The sequence below is a fragment of the Melozone crissalis genome, unplaced genomic scaffold, assembly GCF_028551555.1.
Source record: "Melozone crissalis strain CALT ecotype California unplaced genomic scaffold, PUWL_Pcris_2 ptg000063l_1, whole genome shotgun sequence".
Taxonomy (NCBI): domain Eukaryota; kingdom Metazoa; phylum Chordata; class Aves; order Passeriformes; family Passerellidae; genus Melozone; species Melozone crissalis.
Window position 1 is genome coordinate 8,727,238 of NW_026535841.1, and position 24,875 is coordinate 8,752,112.

At 47.3% G+C, this 24,875-nt stretch overlaps 1 protein-coding gene across 16 annotated transcripts in view; it reads right to left on the reverse strand.

The window, feature by feature from the left end:
* Window positions 1-9,075: 9,075 nt before the first annotated feature.
* FBRSL1 (fibrosin like 1) overlaps window positions 9,076-24,875 on the reverse strand; it is a 497,701-nt gene continuing 481,901 nt past the window's right edge. For 11 of the 16 annotated variants that reach the window (XM_054288699.1, XM_054288697.1, XM_054288692.1 and 8 more), the window contains 8 exons: window positions 23,611-23,682; window positions 23,012-23,050; window positions 22,097-22,168; window positions 19,964-20,096; window positions 16,806-16,883; window positions 15,288-15,371; window positions 14,049-14,289; window positions 9,076-12,056 (listed from right to left, as the gene is read on the reverse strand). In XM_054288699.1, the coding sequence (XP_054144674.1) occupies window positions 10,823-12,056; window positions 14,049-14,289; window positions 15,288-15,371; window positions 16,806-16,883; window positions 19,964-20,096; window positions 22,097-22,168; window positions 23,012-23,050; window positions 23,611-23,682 (1,953 nt within the window). In that variant the 3' untranslated portion in view covers window positions 9,076-10,822. The remainder of the gene's footprint in view (window positions 12,057-14,048; window positions 14,290-15,287; window positions 15,372-16,805; window positions 16,884-19,963; window positions 20,097-22,096; window positions 22,169-23,011; window positions 23,051-23,610; window positions 23,683-24,875) is intronic. The other 5 variants (XM_054288703.1, XM_054288705.1, XM_054288701.1 and 2 more) reach the window with 2 other exon arrangements.

A 24,875-nucleotide genomic window follows, 5' to 3' on the forward strand; every position in this document is an offset into this window, starting at 1 on the left:
GAGAAGTGATCAAAGATAAGAGGGCAGGATGCATTCCCAGGCCCACACCCCAGCCCTTTCCACAGGGACCATATTAGGTTTGCTGTACGCTCTTATTGCACCGAATGCCATCTTCCAAGCATAGCAAATAACATTTTCATAAAGCACTGCTTTTAATCAAGCACAACCCTCACGTCCCCAAAGGAGCTATCTGGAGTCTATCCCTTTTCTCTACTGTTCTTTTTCGCCCCCTTTTAACTCCCTCCCTCAGAGGCTGGTGCCTGCAGCAAGGAGGGCTCCGTGTGGTTCCCTTCGGAGCTCATTAGCTCGGGTCCATCCATCAGGGCAGGGCTGTGAGCGGGGCCCCGCGGGGCTGTGGCACAGCCAGGCACGGGGCTGTCACACTGAGTGCTTTAATAACCCTGCTGAGACGGGAAATGCTGCCCGGTGCCTGATTACACAGCCCCACGCAGGCCGGGACACTGAGCAGGATGCCAGGCTTGATGGAGCGGTGGGATCCAGAAAGCCTCGTGCTTACAGTGTATTAAAAACACCGAATTCAGTGTCATCCAAGCAGAGGGGGTTATTTGCGTACCCAAACACTGTTGCAGCTGGGGTCGGGTTTGAAATCACCTAAAATGCATTTCAGAACATCAACCCAAAACAATACTCTCATTACAGCAGTAATGGAGAGCAGCCCCTTCCCAAACCCCAGCCCATGACCTCCTGTGTGATCATGAACCACTTTTTTGGAGCCTGCTGTAGCTCTTTAGACCAGTCATAACTGGCAAGCAGCTTGTGTGGCTGAGGGTGAGACCAGCTCCCCAGCGTCAGACACTGATTTCCTGCAGGGCAGATGCTCCCTATTCCACACGTAGAAAAAGCCTTCCACATGTGTTTGTTTCTTTATCAAGAGCTAATGCTTGGAGTGAGGGGTTGGATCCCTTTTCATGGGCAGTTTGCAGCCCGTGAGTGCTCCTGAGCAGAAAGGCAGAGCTGCCTGCACAGAGGAAGCACTGATGGCTGATGAGCACAGGCAGCACTGCGATAAGCACACTCTTGGCTAAACACAGAGGGCTGCTGGTCAGATTTACCTGCCCTCCTGGCTGGCTCTGGGCAGAGCCCATCATCTCTGAATCTCCATGCACAAAGATGGATCAGGAATGAAGTAGACTGAAGGCTTGTGCTCTTAGGTGCAAATGGTTCATTATGGCCTTTTTCAGACTGTGCTGATGAGAGGAATCATTCCTCATTGATGAGAAATCCTGCATTTTCTTCTCTGGGAGCACACAGCTTTGTTCCCTTCCCCCATTTAATAATGCACAATTTATCAGGCTAAATTGGTGAGCCTGGTAGTAAGTGATTCAAATCAACTTCAGTGGCTATGAGCAATCACATGTACTTGAAGAAACCCACTTATGCCACTTTCAGAAAAACCTGAGGAAAGCTGGCTATGAATGCACTACCATATCCTATTAATGCTCAAGAAAACCCATTTAAATGAACCTCTAATGGCTGATTGAGACTTCTATAATGAAACTCCATAAAGAGTCAGCTCCTTCCTTCGGGCTGGGCATTCCAAGTGCCTCCATGGCTCCATTGTTAGCTGTGGGTAGGAAAAACAAATGGATGGAAGCACAAATGTGCTGTGAGCACAGAAAGAAGGGAAGGCTCCCTGCTTTCCCAGGGTTGACACTGAGCCTCACCAAGAAGAGCACCAGGTACTGTCTCACCTGTATCTCCTGATACTATAACAATCAATTTACCAGACTGTGATCACTGTGCTCCGAAGAGCTGCTCAGACCTTCCCCCTGCACAAAGCACAAACTGCCTCCAGTCTACAAACCCCAATATTTCTCTGCTGGAAGAAAATTTTCTGTGTCTCCCCATACCTTATGTTAGCCCAGTGTTCTAAGCCTGCCCAAAATTGGAGAGGTTGCATAGGCTGAGGGTGTGGAAAGAGAGAGGAAGACAGTCCCTGCCAACCCTTGTGTCCTGCTCCTTCCTGTCCTTGGGAGCATCCAGCAGGGATGGTCAGCAGTGCCCCATAGGCTGCATAGCATGCAGCAGGCTCCCACACTCACCAAAACAGGAAATAAATGGCCACAAACCTTTCCAAAGCATTTACAGCCATCCACCCACCTCCCCTTCAGGGCAAGAGGACCCTAATGGGTAGACACCCCTTTGTTCCAAGAAGAGGAGCTCCTGTTCCCTCTCCATCCCTACAGACCCACCAGGCTTCTGGTGCCCCCCAGGTGCCCCTGTTCTGGGCAGACTGGCCCTGCCAGCACCTGGGGGGTTGATGTGCCAGGCACTGTGCCTGTGTGCAGCTGGCAGCAGATCTGGACAGCCTGGGCTGCAGCAGGAGCCTCCTCCAGAGCCCGGCCTGCCCGAGCCCTCCCTGGGCAGCAGCCACCAGCCCCGGTGCTCCTGAGGACTGGCAGCACCCTGCTGGAGTGTGGGTGGTCATCAGCACGGGGATGGGCCATGCTGGGGCCCCCGAGCTGGAAAGGCCGTGGGTGCCTCTGCAAAATGGGGACTGTCCTTCCATTGCTGCTTTTGTAGTAGCAACTGCTGTGCTGAGATAAAAGCTTTTGTTTGCCTTTTCTCTCCTACATTCCTAATCTCCCTCTGTGCTGGTCTCCCCTACAGTCCATCAAGCACTTTTAATCTCTAATTGCATATGACTGATGAGCCTGAACTCCATACACAGCGTTGCCAAGAACCACTTTTTCGGAGCCTGCTTTAGCTCTTTAGGCCAGTCATAACACACTGCAGGACCATTAAGAGTTTATAGTTTGTATACATAACACCCTGGGAGTACCAAAGGGTGGTTTATCCAAACAGAAAAGAATTGAGATGAATGAATGCAGAAATGACTTTTGGCCAGGAAATACTTTAATTTTAATTAGGGGGGAAGGGGGTGAGAGAGGAATGAAGAGGCTTTCTTCTCTCACAAAAGACAAGACTAATGAGTTTACAGCTGCAGGCGCTGACCTTGGAGCATCCCGTATAATGCTAGTGCTGAAATGTTTGGATGTGATGTTAGACCCGATAACCTTGCTTCTAAAAGGAAGAAATAAAGGGAAATGGCTGAATGGGGAGGGATTCATTTCATGGGGATGTACGGACATATTTATTTATTTTTCCCCCCTCTTGCATTCCCGTTGAACAGCCTTTGGCGACGCAGCCGTTCACCCAGCTGCTGAGCTTCATGTGGGCCTCATCTGAAGAAGACTGTTGTGGCAATTTTCCCATATTTAGGACTCTTCTTCATCTTGAGAGCCCATCTCACAAGCCCCCACCTCTCTGGAGGCTGTGGCTGGAATGAATGGGAAGCCAGAACCCCATGCTCAGCAACCCGTGCACAAGGGAAGGTGCAGGGTGCAGCCAGGGCTTCTTATGCAGTGGCTTGCAAAAGGCTGAGCCTGTCCTTGTGCAAGGATGTTGTCACTGCTCCAGCTGGTCACTGCTTTGTGGTGCTGGAGCCTGTGCTGGTGCCCACAGCTCTGGGCTCGGGGCTGTGTCCAGCCCCGGAGGCTCCTGCTCCTGCCCTGGCAGTGCCACAGCTCTGCTGCCCTGTCCTGGAGAGCAGCAGGAGCAGAGCCACTGCCACGGGGCTGAGCTGACACCAGCAGCCCATGGGGAGTTCCCAGGGCAGCAGGGATGTGTCCCTGGGCCTGCTGGGCTCTCCCCCCAGCCTGGAACACGCTGCAGGGGTGACCAGGGCTGACCCTGCACCTCCATCCCTTGGCAAAGACCGTGGCTCACACATCTTCCAAAAGCTGCAGAGCTGCTGCTCCCACCTCCCTGCCCTGCCTGCTCCTCTGGGCTGGGGACCGCAGCTGTGCCCTCCCTTGAGCTTCCAGGCATCCTGGCATCTCCTTCCTCCCCCAGAGCTCTCTCCATGGCCCTGTGAAGCATCATCTGGCCCCGTGGGTGCTCCCATGGGTGCTGCTGTGCTGCAGCCAGAGCGATTATTAAACTCTGAGTGTGAAGCTGCTGTGAGCTGCTGTGGCTGTGGAGGCAGCCTGGCCTCCAGGGAACCAACACCCCCTGCCCTGCGAGCTGGCAGCCAGACGGGCTGGAACAATTGTGTGAGTTAACGGAGCAAAACAACCATCGGTGTTTCCTATTAAAAGCATTTTTATGATGTTGATTATTATTAATATTATATAGGGGCTGTAATTTTCTCCCAACTCACTCCAACATCTCGCAAAATAAACAGTTGCTGTATTATCCCCTTGTAAATGAGACCACAGGATTGTAAACTTTAATTTGTTACTTTTGGCTGCTCTCAGGTTTGGCAGACAATTAAACCAATTCATTAGTTCACAGAGGCACATTTTTGGCCATGTCTGGCTGCGTGAAGTCATCCAGTGAACACATTGGAGGCAGGGTGTAGAAAAACCTCAGTGTGCCTCTGCCACAAGATCTGTCAGGAATGGTCCAAAGAGGCACTGTGGACTTTGCAGGCCCAGGTGGGACAGGGTGTCCTTGCTCCTGTGGCTCTGCTGTGCCCTGGGCACGGGCCATTAGCAGCCAGTGCCCCTGTGTGCTGGCCACAGAAGATTTTGTATCTGACAGCAAAGTAGCTGTGTCGTGCCTGAGGCTTAACCTTTAAATTCTGCAGAGCTGGACAAGTGAAACTCCACAGGACACGGCAGAAAGTGCTGAGCTCTTGGAAAGGCTAATCTGGCCATGTGTGATCTCCAGAGCCAGCCCCAGCAGCTGAATTAATTCCTTCAATAGCTGGGCTGCTTTGGGTCCCTGCTTTCCCAGCTGCAGACACATGGTTAACCTGCAGAGCCCCATGACAGCAGAGCACAGATTTTGGCCTTTTCAGGTATGTGCTGGGAGTTAAGGTGGGTTTCTTTTAAATGGAAGCTGTAACAGTGTTCTTTATGGTACTGCCCCTGTCCAGAGTGGCTTAGTGCAAATCACCCCTCAGATGAGGTTCCCTTGTCAGACATTTTTCACTCTCTGTAGCTTCTTAGATGTCCATTAACAAACCAAAAATCCTGAACCATCTTAGTTTTGAAAAAAGCCCCATTAAATTAATCCCTTTTCCTTTGTTCCCTCCACAGGAGGAGGCTTTTTAATAGCATTCAAAAAGGAAGGAAAGATTTTTGAATACTGAAACCTAAAAGCTTCCCCAAACTAGTTCCTCACCATTGTGTTTTTCTCTGGTCAGCACCTTGAATCTAGATTTGCAGAATTCTTCTGCTTTGCAATTTCCTCTGAGTGATCCCACCACCACCAGCATGTCTGGGGAACGTCGCTGGAAATCAGCTGGAAATGCTGGAGGGAAGGGAGGCTGTGGAAGGGAACGGAGCATTTTTGAAAAGCTGGTCACTTCCTTCAGTGTCTTGACTGGTTTTTCCTTTCCCTGAAATAATGATATTAACAATAATTTTATTCTTAATAATAAAATAATAATATTAACAAAAATATTTTTGATAAAACAGTGAGCAAATGCGGCAGAAGAGCTAATTATGACTTTGTACATGATGGCAACTCCTCTGGAAAGCAGCTGCAGAAACCTGCCTGCCCCACTGAGCCACAGTGGTTTTCTCCAGGGCTCCTCCTGCTGCTGCTGCGTGACCGAGGGAGATGAGGGTGTGAGCTGGGCTCCTTCTCCTTTGGGTGTCACACACACCCTCTGCTCCTCACACTGCTCCGGGGGAGATGAGGGGCTTCACCCTGCTGCGGGCAGCTGCACCTCGCTGCGTGAATTCCAATCAGGAGCCGGAGGAGGAGGAGGATGAAGCTGGCTGGGTTTTAGTCAGAAAAGAAGCCCTGTATTTTTCTGCTTTCAGCTATTTATCCAGGCTCAGTGCAAAGGGCCTGACACCCGGCCAGCAGAGCCCGGCTGTGCGATGTGTGTGACACACGAGCGGGTAATGAGGGACCGTGTGCGGAACGGCCAATTGAGCAGCCGGCGCCTCCAACAGCTTCATCTCCCAGGGACGGCGGGTGGATCCCTATTTTGACACATCCTCGCTGAATGAGGAAGAGAACAAGCAGAAAATGGCTGATGATAAATGCAGCAATTAGGGAAGCTTAATGGAGCAGAAGGTTTTTTGTGAGAAGACAAAGGAATTGCCGTGCCGACACCTGCAAGGAGGTCCCAGCCGCTGCGCAGGGAGCCTCCAGCTGTGCCGCAGCAGCAGGGGCTGCGACGAGGGGAGCCGACCTTTCTGCTTCACACACACATCCCTCAAAGGCTCCGGAAAAATATTTTCCAAGTTAAACTTCAAAACATCATTTGATTTCTCTTTCTCTCCATTATGTTCAGAAACGGGAGCCTGTAATTTAGGCCTGGTGTAGCCATCCCCCACTCCTTGCTTTTTATTCAGTTTCACATAATGCAGTGCACTGCTAGGAAAGGCATTTTCCTGACAAACTATTGATCTTGGTGCTGTGAAAGAGCTGTGGGCTCAGCAGGAGGATGGCATCTTGCTGCTGGACACAAGTGGACAAGAGGTGGCTCCCTGGACAATGCTGTTTGCCCCCAGAGATGCCCAGCTGGAGGCTGAGCCCATGACCTGCCCTGCTCTTCCCAAAGCATTGCGCTTCTGAGCTAAGCCCTGGGCTACCAACTCCCCAAGATTTGAGCAAAAGTGCTAAATCTCTTTGCCCAAGCCCCATTTCTCTTTATTTCCTTAGCTGGACTTTCCCCAGAGCCAACTGCCTGTGCAAAGCGGCACCAAGCAGCACTGGGGAGAGCTCTGCAAGGGGTGCTGGCATGGGGACGACCATTACCAAAATTCCCCAACGCTGCAACACAACTATTTTCTCAAGATTTTGGCAAAAAGGAATTTCCTGAGGGAGGTTAGGGAAAGGTTTCCTTTTTTTTTTTTTTTTTTTTTTAATTTTTTGGCTTGGCACGAGCCAAGGAAAACACACATCTTGTTTTCCCCTCTGCTGACGGTTTCTCGGCTCCAGCCTGAGCTGCACACACTGATCTCTATCCCCGCTCCCATTCTCATTGCTGGGCTGCCTGAAGCACAGCTGGGGTGTCTCCCTCTTCCCTGAGCTCTCAGGACACTGCATTCCTGACCAGTTTTTGCTTTCCCTCCTTCTGCTCTCCCTCCTCTGGGCCCGGGCGGGGCTGGCGCTGCAGACTGAGTCCTTGGGCTCCCCTGCATCAACCCTCTGTTTGTCTGAGTCCAGGTCACCAACAGCTAACTATGTATTTATGGTATCTACATAGGCTGGAAAGGACAATTCCCATATGCTTATTTTAGGCAATAAAGCTGGCATTTTAGGGAAGGACTAGATCTTTTTGTCAAGGAACAGTTAATATTTTTGACAAGTGATTTGAGGATGTGTTACAGCTTTATTGCCTTTTTCCCTCACTCCTTGGTATCCTGGTTGTCTATTTTATTGACTGGGCCAAGAGTGACCCCCATTACTGAAGCTGGTCATACATTCTCCTTGGAGCCCCAATGGGCATGTGGCATTTTGGACAAAAGATAATGTAAAGTGCAACCACTGGTCTCCCTCCTTACAGCTTCCTGAGAATCTTTTTAAACACAGGTTGCCTGAGGCAAGCAATGAACCTTCCAAATCCCATCTTTTTCCTCCCACCCACTGTCATTTGTTTGCTAAATTCCACCCTTTTTTGGTGACTGAGGGAAGTCTTTGGGGAGACAGCCAAAAGTAGAATAAAAATGGTGAAAACGGCAGAAAATGAAAGCTGAACAGTGGTAGGAATGCATAAAACCTAGGAAGTCCTTCTGTACCAGTTCTTTTAGCAGAAGGCAGCTCAGCTGGGGTGGCTTAAAGGAATAAGGCTGAATTAATTAGTTTCTCTGTTTAGGTAATAATACCATTAATCATGATGAACCATTTTGTGAGAAGGCTGATACTCGACACTGTGTAATTCCACAGGAATCCCACTGTAGAGCAGCATTATTGATGGGTCATCCTCCGAAGGCGTGAGAGCAATGCCTCCTAATATAGCAAATGGCAAACCACTGATTTTCTTTTAATATTCAGACCACCACAACATCAGTCACGATGAATTCTTCTGGCACCAGGGTGGCTGCAATAAGCAATCCTTAAGGAATGCCAGGGGAGCATAGCATTGATTTAATGCTCACTTTTAAAGTCATACACAGACCAAACGCTTCCAAAGGGTATAGCCCATTTTTTGCATTTTTTTCTGAAGTTTGCAGTAACAACCTCCTTGCTCACATGTACCTGCATTAGGAACATGCAACTATGGACTCTAGCAGAAGTTAGGGGGGCTCATTTATGCAAATCCATGTCAGAAATGGTGTCAAACAAGATCCCATGTCGGACACCAGCACAGGAGAATTACAATCCCCCTGAGCCAGCATTATGAATCTTTATGCTGAGTCCAACACACTCTTCACATCCACCATGTGTTCCATGTTCCTCCACTTTCAGCTGCGAGAGCAGGTGCTGATTTTTAATGCCTATTTTTGTTTTAAGCCTCCTTTCATCAGATTAAGGACCCTGCTATTTTATTTCATTTCGTTTTTTCACGCTCAGTAATTTAGTCACACACAGACTTAAACCCAGGAGCTGTGCCATGCCGCTAAAGCCGCGTTGGCCGCGGGGCGCGAGGGGATCAGGGCATGGCTCCATGCCCCGTGGATGGCTCAGCACAGGGAAAGGTTTGGGAAGCAAAAGGGAGGTGCAGAGCAGCGCTGGAGGTGATAACCTTCCCGTGGTGATGCTGGCAGCAGGGCCCCTCCACACGAGCTGCTGCACACAGGCCGTGCTTCCTTTGCTGTCCTTCCTTGCCCTGGCAGGAGATGCTGGGTCTGCCCCCGAGGTGTCCCCGGGCTGTGGGGTGGAGATGCTGCAGGGCTGGGGCTCTGCTCTCCTCCCCAAACCCCCAAACCCCAACCTCCAGAGCGTGTTCCTTCTGCTGGGAAGCGCTCACAGGCAGAAGCAAATCCCTGTCCCAGCACCAGCCCCTTGCGCCAGCTGCCTCCTCCCAGCCGTCAATAAACCATTAGCCTCGAGTCAACAGCGCTGGCTACGACACACAAACACTCAACTGCCTTTTTCATCCAAAATCAATGTTGTATTTATCTTCATTGATCTACAAGGAAACTGAATGTTTAAAATTACAGGGGGTGCAGGGGGGAGGACGGGGAGGGGGGGGAAACAAGAGTTACAGAGCCAAGAAAATAGTAGCGGATGGCTGAATTAACTAGAGAGAAAAAGCCCAGGATATATAAAACATGGACACTGAAAAATAAAATAAGGGAAGGGGGGGATGGTACAGCAAGTAAAACATGGCAAAATTTACATATGGATGAAAAGTAAAATTGGAAATAAAAAATAAATCATGCCAAAAAGCAGTTCAAGGCAGAACCACACTGAAACAAACATTTGCTTATGGTCTTCATGTACTATAGATAATATATCAGAATTTCTTTTTTTTTTTTTAATCAACCATTAGACTTTTTTTTTTGCACTCCTAAAATTCTACTTTGTCTTGTATACAGATTCCAATAAGAACACTGCACAATTAGCACAAGGGGTCCACGGAAAATTGTCCTTGCTTGCCAGCGATCCTGCCCACAACACAAAAAAAGAGAAAAAAAAAAGGAAAAAAAAATAAGGAAAGGGTCTGCCGCATGGTACTGTGCCAGTTCCATCTGCTTTTGCCAGCTTGAAAAGTAGGAAACCAAAATTCCCTTCCAGGAGCGTGTGTCTTTCTCTTTCCTTGACGAACTGTCCCTTGTGTTTGTACAAAAAAATTCAGTCTCTCTTTTTTTTTTTTTTTTGTTAAACACAAGCATCCTTCTTCCCGTTCACATGCCATTGCCATTCTGTCTCCAGAGTTGCGAGTTGGTTGTTTTTGGGTTGTTTTTTTTTTTTTAATTTTTTTTTTTAAAACCTTCCTCCCCCCAACATCCACTAAGACGTGCCTCCGAGTTCTTGCATAGTTGAAGTATATATGCCGTACTGAGCTTTCTGAGTGTGAATTTCTGACTGTGACAAGAGTATGAGTTGTAACCATGTTAACAAATAACCAGAGTGGTTCTAGAAACCATTTTTATAAAGTCTACCTATGTTAAGAATTTAATATTGGTGTACATTTATATTAACAGAATATTTACAGTTTGTTTTCTTTTTTTTTTTTGTTTAAAACAAGAAGTCAAAAAAAATTCCTCTTAAATTTCTGCATAATATAATAAGGCAAAAAACAAACAGTTTTGTACATTATTATTATTATTAATATTTTAATATATATCTGTAACTTCGGTTCCAAAGTACCAAGGTAAGTGATCAATTGGCCTCAGAAGGGAACCTCACAGTGGACTGTAAAACTACAGTATTTCCATAAATAATACTTTTAAGAAACCCTGGGTATTTTTTTCTTAAGGATCTGAGGCCTTTAAAATGCAAATTTAACTAAAAACAAAAGCAAAATTTCTTCTTTTTTTAAGTGAATAAAGAGCACAAAATTAAAAAAAATACAAATCCATTAAAAATGTTTCTCACATTTGGGAAAAAATGTACAAACTTGATATTCTTAACTCATTTTTTTTAGCACAGAAACAAAAAACAAAACCAAAAATCAATACCTATATATTAAATTCCCATTCTCAGCAACCTTCTTGTTGGAAAGTCCCCAACCCCGTTATTTATGGAAATGTGCTTAACTTCTACAAATTTTACATTAAAAAAAAAAGTTTACAGCAGTGCATTTTGTAAAAGGTTTGTTGTTTTCTTTTTTTTTGTTGGTTTTTTTTTCCTGTTTGTGTTTTTTTTTTGTTGTTGTCGTTTGCTTGTTTGTTTGCTTGCTTGTTTTTTTTATGTACAGGTTGAGTTTAAAATTCAATGTTGGGGACTATCGTGCCTCTACTTCTTTGGGGTTCCTAGAGGGGGAATAGTCCCTGGACTCTGAGTTTGTGAGTGGGGTAGTCCTGCGAGGGGAGGCAGGTCTGGTGCTGCTGGCTGGTACGAGAGGCGGCGGCGCGCTCAGCGCTGCGGTCGGCGGGTTCCTGTTCAAAATCCCGTTGTGCATGGCAGTGGATGGGCTCAGTCTGGGGTAATGCATCCCGCTCAAATGAGGCATGAAGGATGGCACGTGTGCCAGGTGGCTTTCGATGGGGGACGAGTGCAAGTGGTGCATTCTGGCACGCTCAAGTTCTTCCCGTAAGTGCAAGCGCTCGCGCTCCTCCACTTGCCGCAACCGCTCCTGCTCTCGGCGGGCTTCCAGAAGGTTCTCGTGGTTGTAGTCGTGTGGTTCCCTGTCTCTGTAGGAACGCTCGTGGTCGTAAAAGCCAGAGGTGGTGGGAAACCTATGGATAGGATCTGTCCGGAGCTGGAAGTCCATTCGACGGTGCAGGTCTAAGCTCCGGTAGGCATCTCGCAAGGGGTCCCTCATCGGGTCCCAGGAAAATCCGGGATGCGGCAGCCTCTCTCTTCCTGACAAAGGGTTCATGCCTATGAGCGGGGTCATCATCCTGCTGCGGTCCAGGACATTCATGTTGTTCATCTGGTGCACGCTGCCCATGGAGATGGGCATGGAGGCAGCCATCGAGTGAGGCAATGATAATCCATGGAGAGTGGGCGGTGGGGGATGCTCCACTGACCGGGAGTGCTGGGAAGGCTCAGACCCAACCACCAGCACATCACTGTCTTCCTTCCTCTCCTCCTTGACTTTGATGTCATTCTTAATCTTCTGGAGGTCGCTAGGAAGCTCTGTCTTTCTCTCCATGTCCTTGCTCATTAGATTGGTAAGCTTCAGGCTCTCACTTAGTGCAGGTTTGCTGTATGGGGATACAGATTGGATTACTGGCTTTGTGTTGTCCTCAGAGGGTCTCTTATCATGGCTTGGATTTTCCTTCACTGGGGAACGGCTCTCTTTGATCTTGTGTTCAGCTATGGGCGGCTCTCTCAGCCGATCAGGGTGCTCTCTCTCGGGCTCCTTGGACCTCTCCCTGTCCCCGAGGCTGACCTGCCTGATGGGCTCGCTGGAGCTCTGGCTGTTGCTGCGGATGAGATTGCTGATCTGGTGCGTCACTGGGGCGGATGCCGGCGAGGATCTGTTCGAATGTCTGTTCTTATCCATGAGGTCTCTGTAAAAAGACAGAAGGTACATCCTTGGTTACATGTGAGCAAACACACCCGTGATGCTGGGCAGGCACAGTGCTGTGCCCACTTGTACACTCTGAGATTGCTCAGGAAAGGATTTGGAAAGTTATGCAAACATCAGCTACAGCTGCGATGCTATGCTAAAAAATATGCACAATCTGCCTTTACATACTTTAAAGACAAAAAAAAGTTAAATGTTCACAAATGTGCGACTAAACTGGGGAAGTGGCTGGAAGAATACTATATTCAACATTTCACTGAGAAATGTAGGGAAAGAAGAATTCTAGACAGCTTATTTTTCTTTTAAAAAAGCTTATTGTGTGCTCATGCGTACATCTTGCTGCCAGGCAATGACCTTCTCAGCTGTGAAACTTGGGTTCCTTTCCTAAAACACGGATCCAGGCACACAAATCAGAAAACTACAGAAATGTATGCAGGTCCTTCCCAAGTCAGCCTCATTGTCTGGAAGCAGCCATAAGGTGAAGCTGATTTTCCTACAGAACTGCATGACTTCTTGTTGTTGGCAGTTCTTGCAGGTAAGCCAGATGCTTCAGGAGAAACACCCTTGAATCAACCATGAAACTGAGCAACTGAGCTGTGTTCCAAGAGGACCTGCTGCGATAAACAGGGGGTCTGATGACAACATCCATGGTTCAGAAAGAGAGGCACAAAGGTTTACATTTCCAATTGCACCTCTGCCTCTGAGCAAGCCAATTAGTCACAGTTAATCCCACCTTTTTAACAGGGGAATAAATAACGCTCACCTTCTAAAAGCACTTTGCTCTGAATGAGAGACACTTTAAATGCAAAATATGATCGTGTGATTGAGAGAACTGCATTATGCAGCTGAGAGGCTCACTCTGCCTAAGTTTTATGTTGTGTTTGTTTTTGAGAGCTGTAAGACCTGAGTGCTGAAAGCTGGAGATGTTTTGGGGAGCTGTGTAAGTATTTATCCCTTATGATTACATTTGCTAACCCAGCTTTCTTCCTCTGTGGTAGCCCTGATTGCTGGTCAAGGATGTGGTTTATTAAAACCACGGCCAAATAGGGATGCTGGGGACAGCTTAAGGTAAATTAATAGAAGTGTAATAGAGCTGTTAACCCCTGTGTGAACACTCCTGAGAGTAAAGTAACCTTGGTCTGCAAATTAATTCCCTAAAAGCTAAGAAGGGATACCTTCCCTACCCGAATGAAATCTGTGCAAGGATGTCAGACAATTTAACATGTAAAGCAAGAAGATTTTCAGCCTATTGCTTCCATATCATCTTGTTCACAGGTACTGCCTGAAGATCTCATTAAAAGCAAACTATGAACCCCTATCACTAGTCAAGCATGCACATCTAAGACTTACAGGCTGTTATTGCCTACAAAGAAGAAGCCTGTTGGAGACAACTGGGCTCTGAAATGTAAAGGGCTTCACAGCTTCAAAATCATATAACTGGGAGCTAATGAAGTAACTACAGCCCAGGTGATACAGGCCTGTCATCCTTAATAAGGATTTGCCCACAATGCAATTTTTTTAAAATCAGTTTTGCTAATGGATTCATGCACACTGCTCCAGATACAGGCATTTGCATTGTTATCTCATTAATGTCCAGCTAACATTGGAATTCATCAGCATATCTGTACATTAATGAGAACTATGACTGTCTCCAAAGGACCCATCACAATTTCAGAATACACAGCAATCCTAAAGCAGCTGCAGTTTTCAGTACACTGAAAACACAGCAACACATTCAATTCCTCAGCCTGGTGTGATTTGTTAGCTGACTAGCAGGGACTGGGTTAATGTATTTCCACCGAAGACAAATCCTAAAAGGCAAAGAGGAATTTTTGTGGTGTTGCTAGCACTTGTGCTTATCTGAGGAAAATGCCTATCAGCTGCTTTAAGGATCAGCAACATTTTAGGGAAAAGAGAAAAAACACAGAGGAAAACCGGTCCCAGGAGGAAGTGGTCAGGAGCCCCCAGTGCTCACCTGTCTTTGTCTCTGTCGTCCTTGCCCAGAGAAAGGTCCCTCTTGTCGGGCTCCCGCTCCCTGTCCCTGTCCCTGTCGTGGTTTGTCACCGAGGAGCTCCGCTCCGAGTCCGAGGGCTTGGGCCACTGGGGAGGGGTTGGGAAGGACGGCGGGGTCCGGTGCAGTCTGTTCCATGGCTCGTGGGGGTTGTTGAAATTCTGCAGGTTTGGGCCATCTTTGTGAGTAAAAATGTTGTTGTGAGCTGGAATAATGGCAGGGGGAGGAAGAGTTAAAAATAATTCAAAGCCGATCACTTATACAGACATTTTTCACAATATTAGTCACAACCAGAGCTGTCCTTTTAAGGCTTTTTAATGGTGAGGGGGAGCTACTAGTGAGTGGAGACAGATAATTCCAACACTGGGTGTAAGATCCACCAGCTCTTTAAAGGCTGTTGTTGGAGGAAGCTTTATACATTTCAATAACTCAGAGACTACTGAAAAGGCCCAGCTTCTCTTCTCCCCCCACCCCAGGCAAGGGCTCCAGCACAAAAGCAGTATTTTTCCTCAGCTCCTCTCTCTGGCAGAAACTTTAATTTGTGGATAGTTACAAGCAATCAGCTGCCTGCAGCTGAGGCTTCAAGGACTTTTTTTGTTGAAGAACCCAGACTATTTGGTGGTATGTAAGTGTGTGTATAAACAGAGAGCTTGGCTGTAGGCTTTTCAGAACAGTCACTCGATTTTCCTCCATCCATCTTCAGCTGATTCCTGTTGCACCATGAGATGCACAAGCACGCTCTCTTATGTGTGGCCCTCAAGCATGTTTAGCCTACAGCTGACATGTTTTTGAGGTAGAATTATTTTATACAGTTAATTTAAACTCCAGCCAACAGTTACAGAGGGCGTCTACATTAGAAGTATCAATAGCTGCTCCACTGTGCATCTTCGCTGGTGAAGGGTGTTACTTTAGGTGCCCACAGGGTCCCAGAGCTCGGTGGGGTTTTGCAGCTCCAGTCCTCTCTGAGCACTCAAGGTCCCAGCCCTCAGCAGTGAGGAGGCACAGAGCACAGCTCCTGACCTCTGTGACACGCAGAAAAGCTCCCACCGCAGAGACCTGGAAATCTTAGGTGCAGTGTTTTCAGATAGGAGAATGGAGGTTAGGAATTAAACTTCTTTAAAAACTACCACCAGCTGCTGTCAATATTAGCATGTGGCTTTTCTGGAAGGGATGTTTGTCTGCAGTAACCCAGCCAGTACTTACTCAGAGCATGACTGCCTAATCCTCCAAAGGCATTGCTGCCTAAGTTCCCAAGGCCGCTGAAGGTGCTTGACCTGCTAAATGGATCTGGAAAGGCAAACAGGGATTTAGCAGGCATTTAGCCAAGAATGTTGGAGAATGAAACGCACCCCTCCCCTTCTTAACGGTTTGAATCCAAGTAGGATTAGGCCAGACTTTAAGCTGATCCTTCTCATTGCAAGGTTCTTTGCACAGAAAATTCCCATCATGTTAAAATGGAGAAGGGATTCAGTTCTCACTCTGCAAACAGGTGCTGTAATAAACTTTTGTATGCCAGTCAGAAGTGAGTTAGAAATTAAGGTCTAATAGCTAAAATTAGGGTGGCAGCTGAGCTATAACTCTCTTTCCTTATCAGTACTAATAGTAAAACATTGCAATTGCCTTGAAAGAAGGATCTCAGCAGGCCCCTAGGCCAGCATTGAGGAGATGACTGTCTTATTTCTGCACTTTTTCTCCAGTAAAAGCACCCATCACCAGAAAAGGTTCCTCTCTGAGAGCACATGGACTGTATCTCAGGTTTCCACACTCCAGAGACAGCTTTGGGTTAAATCCTACCAGCATACCTGTTTTCTTTCCTACTGGTCATCTCTAAACAACTCCTCCTCCTGCCCACTGGCTTTTTGGCTGTCCCCTTCAAGCCCTTAACGTGCCATGTTACAGGAGGTAATGCTGCTCTCCACTTCCTCACAGATATCACATTTAAAATATCAAGGCAAATGGCACAAATAGCTTGTGTCTTTAAGCAAACAGCTATTTGCTTATTTACTTATTTAAAACAGTTCTTGCCCTTCCTCTTTGATCTTAAGTGGCTGAGTGACTCAGTAGAGATAGTTAATTTTGACAGAATGTTCAGGAATTGATGTAAATCTGGGTATTTGCAAGAGAAAAAAGTCTACTAGGTCATGTGGCATGCCACATTTACTGATTGGATGAATGTTACTAAAACATTAATCAACAGAGCTTGAACTTTAATTGGCAATGAGCTGCTTGTGAGCTTCTAAAATGAGGAAATTTGACAAAATCAGGCTCTACTTACTGCCAATTAGGAAAGTGAAAGTCTGGCAAAATGTGCAGAACATCTACTTGCCAGGAACTGTTCCCTGAACTCTTTTACAGAACATAGTCAAGACCTTTCATAGGTGGAAAATGGTACAGGAGGAGCCCATTTTAAGCTGAGGCTTGTCTGAGGTATCTTTGCATAAATTTCCCCCATTTCTTCAGGCACATCCAGGAGCACAGGACTCTACAGGTCACATTCTGGCTGCAGTGCAGTGTCCCAGCAGTGACAGATGTGACAGCTGTGCACTGCCCTCTCCTTTGGGGGACAGTGAGGGCAGTGCTGGGAGCTGGCAGGGATGAGAAGCTGGCCAGCTTCGGCATCCTCAGGCAGTTCAAGCCTTTCCCTCCCCTGGTGCAGGACCACACTGAGAGCCAGGAAGGGGGCAGAGGCACCGAGGTGAGGGCAGGGCTACTCACACTTACCTGCCAAGTGGTTTGTAGGCAGGAAACTGCTGTGGTGAGGTGAGGGACCAAAAGGGGTGGTGGCTGGATGCGTCGCACCTGTGAGAACAAGGTCCCTTTTTAGTTCAGGGCAAGTGACTCCTGGTATGCACACAGCTCCTGGCCATCATGTTCAAGAGTGATGTCCACATCACCACATTGAAACAACAGAGGCAGGGGAAGACCCCAAACCTTGGCTGAGTGAGCAGCTTGGATCTCCCTGAGAGCCCTACCAAGGATCTAACAGGGCACTGGAGGCAGCAGCAGACCTGGCACTGGGAGCTGCTGCTCACCTGCACTAACAGGGAAGCCAAGCTCTTTGTCTGACATTTTCAGTCATTACTCCACGTTTACATGAAAAAAGGCCAGCCCAGGTTATGGGCCCAGCCAGAGGGTGCTCAGAGGTGACTGATCAGTCTGTATGAAACACCAGTTAATGACAGGCACACAGGGAACATCAATCATGCCTCTCCCATGAGGGCTCCAGCTACACTCTCACATCTGTCTCTGCATCCACAGGCTCCCCCCTGTATTTTTTCCATTTCCTAGGCACTGCTCCTTGCCATGATGCCTCACCTCCTCGTGGGAAAGATCACTGCTGAGCATGCTGGATCACACCAGGCTGAGGAGATGGGGAGAAGGCGTGAAACAAGCAGGTCTGCCCTGTATTTCAAGGTGGACCAGGCTCATGCAGGAAACTCTGTTCTCCTTTCAGAGCAGAAAATGAGAGATTTTCTTCCTTTGCAGGAGAGATATGCGAATCTGAACGGGCTCACAACCTCAGAGTGAGAAGCCCTGGTGTCACCTGTCACTGGGGTACTTGGTCAGCCCCTGACCTGGCCTTCCTTGGAGACAGAGCCCAACCCCTGATGGCTGCTGTGAACACACTCATGTGTCCAGAACATGATCAAACTGAAACCTGAGAGGGAGACAGAGCTCTGTGTCCCTCACCAGCTTTGGCACCTCAAAGCCAAGCAGCCAGAAAAGGAGTTGAAGAAACTTAAGAGAGACCATGGCAACGAGACGCATCCAGCACCTCTCTATAAACATTCTGACTGCTCCAATGCTTCAAGACAGATGGAGACTGTCATCTTCCTAATCCTTTAAGATTTCAGAAGGTGTATAATGGATGGGGGATTTCTTCAAAGGAGACGGCTTACAAACTCCACTACATGGGCTGATAATAAAAAATCCTCTGGAGGAAGCCAGGAGCAGCACTGCAGGCTGTCAGGCAGGTATTAAATAGACTGTCTGCCAGGCAGCCCAGCATCCCTCCTGGAGACAGGTGGCCCTAAGATAACTTATGTCTCCTCAGTAACCAGGCAATGCAGCAGAACCAATGATTCACACCAGCTGCACACGTGCTCAGTAAGGTGAAAAGAATGCCTCAGATATTCCAGAGTAAAAGCTTTATTCCTCCACCTACTCCAGCTGCAGTGTTTGCTCACACTGACAGCACTCTTTACCTGGATTTACTGTGTGATGGCTCCTGTGATCAATATACTCACAGACAAGTTGTTGTAAGGTTGTTTCTCTCTACTGAAAGTTTTTTATTAGTTTGCCTTCTTTAATGTTTCTATTTCATACTATTTTCCCTCTTGCTTTTACAAATGAAAAGCAAGCCATGCTTGCATCTTTTAAAGGAAAAAACTCCAGACACCAACTGGACTGGTGCTTTTCTGTCTGTTAGGGTAATTCTGTCCAGAACAGCCTAGAGCAGCAAAACCAGATATGAAACAAGATTCTTGTAATGACAGCACAGGACAGTGATAAGGAAACATCTGCCAGAGGAAAACAGCCAGAGGTTTGTAAATAAGCAGTGCTTATGCATCCAAGGAGATGCAATAAGTATCTTGGCTTTGTACTATCAAAACACCTTTACAGAGACCAAAATACAGGGTAGCACCCTACAATGGAGAGCTGGTACCAGCACTGATTAATTACATGTGGTAGAAGTGTGCATTTGATACTTAAGAATTTCCATCCACAGACAGAGCAGAAAGACAGACTGAAGCCCTGGTGGAGTTCCTGAAGGCTATTTGGCATTTGAAACTCAATTTTTAGAGAAATTTCAGCTCGACTGTCATCTGTTGCTCTTCTGTCATTTTTGGGACTGGGTTCAAAACTAAAGTCATTAATTTCCACAGGGTTGAACCAAGGCTGAATATGACCCTGTCTGCACTGAGTTAAGGTGATTGTGCAATATTGCATCATAAAACCAGAGTAACATTGGGGAAGAAAATGACATTATTTTCCAATTAATTACATACATAAAGAGCAAAGTTACATCTCGTCAATTGGTGCAGCTCGTTAAGAATGCAGACTTTGGCCTCTCAAACACAGAGAGAAAATGTGAAAAAGTTGAGAAGAAAGTTAAGTTTGAGAATAAGAACAACATTTAGCATTTGGTAGACAGATGTCTACACGAATCCATGCTGGCATCCTAGACCAGAATCCCATGGTCAGAGCCATCCAGAACAACACAGTGAAGGTTACTGTCCTTTGGTAATTGTGTAATTGTAATTACTTCTCCAACAGATTGGAAAACAATTGATCAGTGTAAATTGTATTTAATTCTTTGGGGCTCTTTGTAAATTAAATTTATCATTTTAAGCCCTGGACTTCACTTAATTTTGTAACACATAGAGGAATTTTCTATTTAAAAAACAAACACTTGACAAGTACACCTTCTGTTATATTTTCAATGCTGTTATTGAAGTTTTACAAAAACCCCTTGTTTTCAGAAAACAAACAAAAACTTGGTGAGTGGAGGAGCTGAGAAGAATAACATGGCAAATACAAAAGCAAGAAAGAGACTGGGGCCACTTCCAATCCTGTGCAATGGAAACATTTTCAAGTGTTTTGTCGAAATTGCTTTTAAAAAATCACTCTTTAGCCCACTAATCAGGCATATAAGAACCAGCTGCACACAGGACTGTGGGACAGCTGCTGCAGCTCAGTGATGTGCAGAGGATCCTGCACTGGAGGTGGTGGCAGAGCCCTGGTCACAGCAGTGCCTCTGCACCCCTTGAACCAACCTTGCTTCTGTTTTTGAGCCATATGTAGCTGTAAAGTCATGCATGACATACAATGACTGTTTCTCGTTTGTTTTTAATCAAAAAGGAATAATCTTCCCTTACCTGTGGTAGAAAACAGAGGCCTGGCAAGATCTTGTGGATAATGGAAGCCTGGAAACACTCCAGGGGCGGGAGGTCTGCTGAACAGGTCAAGTTTGCCACCTATCTCTAGCTTGTGGGGATCCAGCTGCATTTGCTGTCAAATGATACAAAACCAATCTCATTACACACTTCCTTTTTTATGGGAAAACAAGAGAGGGAGTCAAGGCTCATTCCTCCCTCGCCCTGCCAGGGCGCGTTAGTGACAGTGACAGCGGCGTCCCCGCTCACGTGGCCGTGCTCTGCCAGGCTCTGCAGGGCCACCCCAGCCCTCTCAGCCACCTGCCCCACGCCAGGCTGAGGCCAGCAGGGAGCACTGAGCCCCCTGCTGGGCTCAGGGTGATGGGCTCAGGGTGATGGGCTCAGGGTGATGGGCTCTGGATGATGGGCTCAGGGTGATGAGCTCAGGGTGATGGGCTCTGGATGATGAGCTCTGGGTGATGGGCTCAGGGTGATGGGCTCAGGGTGATGGGCTCTGGATGATGAGCTCTGAGTGATGGGCTCAGGGTGATGGGCTCTGGGTGATGAGCTCTGAGTGATGGGCTCAGGGTGATGGGCTCAGGGTGATGGGCTCAGGGTGATGAGCTCTGGGTGATGGGCTCAGGGTGATGGGCTCAGGGTGATGAGCTCTGGGTGATGGGCTCAGGGTGATGAGCTCTGGGTGATGGGCTCAGGGTGATGGGCTCTGGGTGATGAGCTCTGGGTGATGGGCTCAGGGTGATGGGCTCAGGGTGATGAGCTCTGGGTGATGGGCTCTGGGTGATGAGCTCTGAGTGATGGGCTCAGGGTGATGAGCTCAGGGTGATGGGCTCTGGGTGATGGGCTCTGGGTGATGGGCTCTGGGTGATGAGCTCTGGGTGATGGGCTCAGGGTGATGGGCTCAGGGTGATGGGCTCTGGATGATGAGCTCTGAGTGATGGGCTCAGGGTGATGGGCTCTGGGTGATGGGCTCAGGGTGATGGGCTCAGGGTGATGGCCTCTGGGTGATGGGCTCAGGGTGATGGGCTCAGGGTGATGGGCTCTGGGTGATGAGCTCTGGGTGATGGGCTCAGGGTGATGAGCTCAGGGTGATGGGCTCTGAGTGATGGGCTCAGGGTGATGGGCTCAGGGTGATGGGCTCAGGGTGATGGGCTCAGGGTGATGAGCTCAGGGTGATGGGCTCTGAGTGATGGGCTCAGGGTGATGGGCTCAGGGTGATGGGCTCTGGGTGATGGGCTCTGGATGATGAGCTCAGGGTGATGGGCTCTGTCTCCAGTTTGAGACAGACGTGCCCATACTGTGCCCTTCCTGCAGCCCAGTGTGCAGCCAAGGGGCAGAGGATGAAGGGAGCTATGAGGCTCCTCCAGAGACTGTTTTTATCCTTGCCCTGTAGAAGTGAGCATGGCCAGAACTTCACCTCAATCATAGAACACTATGAATAGCTTAAAGATTATATATTTGCTTATAAAAATATATGGACATACACCCCTTTCAGAGGCACCTACTTAAGCAGAATAGTCTTCAGTAATGGACAAAAAAACTATTCTAGGAGCTGTGAAAAAATAAAATCTACACAAGTCCCTTTATCAGCTATTTTACCTGCCATAGGGAGTCTAAAGCCTGCAGCAGCACCCCAGGGTACCTACATCCTGTTACCTCTTGAGTGTTAAACCCCCTCCCTCTGCCCACCATCACAGCAGCACAGGAAACCCCACAACCTCTCACACTGATGTTATCAATCTACTCTGCTGCTCCCTGCTCTGTAATGTTCTTCACTGCATTGGCCATTTCATTACCTCCTCCACAGGAGGTACTAATGCAGAAGGGAAGCGACATTAAATGTGCATGCTTTGTAAAAAAAAAAAGATTGACTTGGGGAAATTACTCTGCCCCTCACTTTCTTCCCCTCTTTCTGGCTGTACACCCTTCCACCCAGCTCCTCTGCCCTCAGATAAACTTTACAGTTGCTACAATAAATGTTAAAGGAGTGTAAGTATTAGTTAATCAATACAGGCAAGCTTGAGAATCACCACAGTAACTGCTTCCTGCCCATTACTCACTCAAATACAATCTGTAAGCTAAAAGACCTGGCTTTGTTCCAGAAACCATCTGAATTACCTTTATCTTTTGCTGGTGATGGTAGATCTGCCAGGCGATCTGTACATGAACCGCACACCACTTCCCGGGTTTCTGCAGTGGAAAGCACAAGAATTTAGATTAATTTATACGTTAGCAATCTACATCAGATAGAACATTTCATTTCCCTTACTGTCAACCAGGCAGCTAAGCAATGAGAAAGGCTGATTACCAAAACGGCACAATGGGTGATCAACATTTTCTGCTGTACTGCAGCAGATGATGTTTAAATTAAGAAGGAAACAGGAAGAATGTGGGATATCTTCCCCATCTCATGGACATCTGAGATCCTGCCTTGCTCTTTCCTACTTGCACTCCCCGCTTCCCAAACTGAAATGAATGGCAGCAAAGAACAGCATGCCATGCTTAAGAGAAAGCAGCTAATGGCTGAGAGTTGTGTTTCTGAAAAGAGCCCTGTTCATTCACCCCTGCTGCACTGCAGGCTAAGTCATGCGTGGTTATTATGGCTACTGGCCTTTGGGGAGGGAAAGGGAAGGGACAAACAATCCCCAGGATGAGCAGTGCCACAGCTGAACAAGTCCCTGCTTTCAGCTGAGCTGTGGTACTCACTGTTCCACTGTTTATGTGGAACATCAGCACATTGACCTAAGCCACCACCAATCTGTTCGCTGGTGAATGTCTGCCCATGCTCACAGCCATTTATTTCTGTGACCCTCATTTCATACTGTGAACTACTAATGCACATAAAAGGATGCAAAATAAGGCTGGGATTCAACCTAAATGTTATTAATCAGAAGTGGCAGAGAGCTAACTGACATTTTGCTTGAAGTAAAAGATGAGCATGAGATTTTCTACTGGACATGTTGAATTTCAAAAGCACATGCACAATATTCCAAGTGTCTGTGTATAAATATATATATAAAATCCCCCACAAACCTTACTTACTCTTACTGGAGGCCTATAAGGGTCTGACACCTATGGAAAAAGCAGAAATAAAACAATCAGTCTTTCTAAAACTAGCCAATATACAGAAAGGTGGGGAACTTCCTTCCTCTGAACAAGTAAAAGCATTTAGAAAGCAACGTTCCAGAGAAGTCCCCTGTGACGTGGGAAACCTAAAAGGCTTAAAGAAGGTTTAAAACTTCTCTTTCATTCCTTGAACCAAGCTCAGCAGAATTTTATGATAAACAAAGCAGCTTCAGGCCAGCAACTGAACAGTGCCAGTGCTTTTCTGAACATTGTTATTATTCTGAAATGGAGTGCATGAGAGGACTCTCCAAGCAATACCTAGAGGAAAGACATGGAAGGGGTTTCCTGCCCCATTTTCCTCTGAATTTTGAAAGAAGCCAACACATCCCTTTGAATTCATGACTGGTGGAGAATGCTGTCTCACCAGAAAAAGACAACTTCTCACTGCATGTTCCCAGTCTAGAAGGCCAATCTGCTCACCAGCCTACTCTCGTTTTTTATCAGCAATCACTGTGTTTACTGTACACCCAGATAAGCTGAAAAGAAGTTTATTTATTGTTGCCTACCCCTGGAGTCTTCTGCAGCAGCGTATGGTGGACTGTGCCTGGTCTACCTGCTACATCAATAGGGTTTGAAGTCTGAAAGACAAGAAGAGAGCGTGAATAATACTGTATCACACCAGTGGTACATTTAACATCTCTATCTGATGTTAACAGCATTAATTAGTGCATGTTTGCACTGTGCTTTGAGCACGCATATTGCTACATTAGTGCTAAATGTTATCTCTTACTGACAGCCAACAGCATTTAACCACCATGTCATTTATTATTATGGAGCAGCAGTAACAGTGTTCCAGGAGCACCCCTAAGCCCCGCTGAGATCACACCCCACTGTGCTGTGCATGTGCATGGGAAGAGACAGCCCCTGACCCCCAAGCTTGTTCTTTAGACAAAACAGGCAGGAGGAAGGAGAGGGAACGAGAGAGGTGCCCTGACTCCTCCATTTTCCAGGCAGCAGACAGGAACAGAATAACTCCAGCATCCCAGTCCCATATTCCACACACTGGACCATGGCCCCTCTCTGACTGGGGCCAGGTAACAACACAATGCCTGAACCAGCAACAGCCCATCTATCTGCTCCAACAAGGCAAAAATGAGAAACCTTAGAAGGTGCTTGTGGGTCTTTTATAGCTTTGCATTGTTTACCCCATCATTTTCCAGCAAGAATTAAACACCTCATTGAAGGAATCCCTGCTCCTCCTCTGGACCCCACCTGTTGTCTTGTCCTAATGATCCCCAAGAACTCGTCCATCTCCTCACCCTGGCATTCTTCCATCTCCCACTCCCAGAGCAACTGCACCTGGTGCCTGCACAGCTGAGGGCAGAGGGGTTAAACCTCATCCCCCAAGGGATTATTTCACTCATGTTTTAGGTCATATTATAGCAGATTTCAAACAGTACAAGGCATGAGTATAATCCTGGGTGTAGGAGGGAAGGTAGGTTTTAGCTTGTCTAAGGCTATGTAACTTCCAGACTCATTAAAAAGTGAATTCTTGTGTGTGTGTGTAGGTAAGTCAATGCACTCCCGAGGCAGATCAGAGCTCCCAGGGCCCCTCTGACAGCTGAGGTAGATCTAAGGTGGCAAATAACTTACAGCTTTCATACAGGCAAGAGCTTAAAGATCACAACATGTTAATAGCATGGTGTCATCCTGTCCCTTTGTCCCCTGGAGAAAGACATGAATGCCTCCTCCAGCAAAGTGAACTGAATACTTCTGACCTTTTCAAGTTCTTAGCTTGTGAGAAAAGGCCTTCAGGAAACTCACTGAGAAA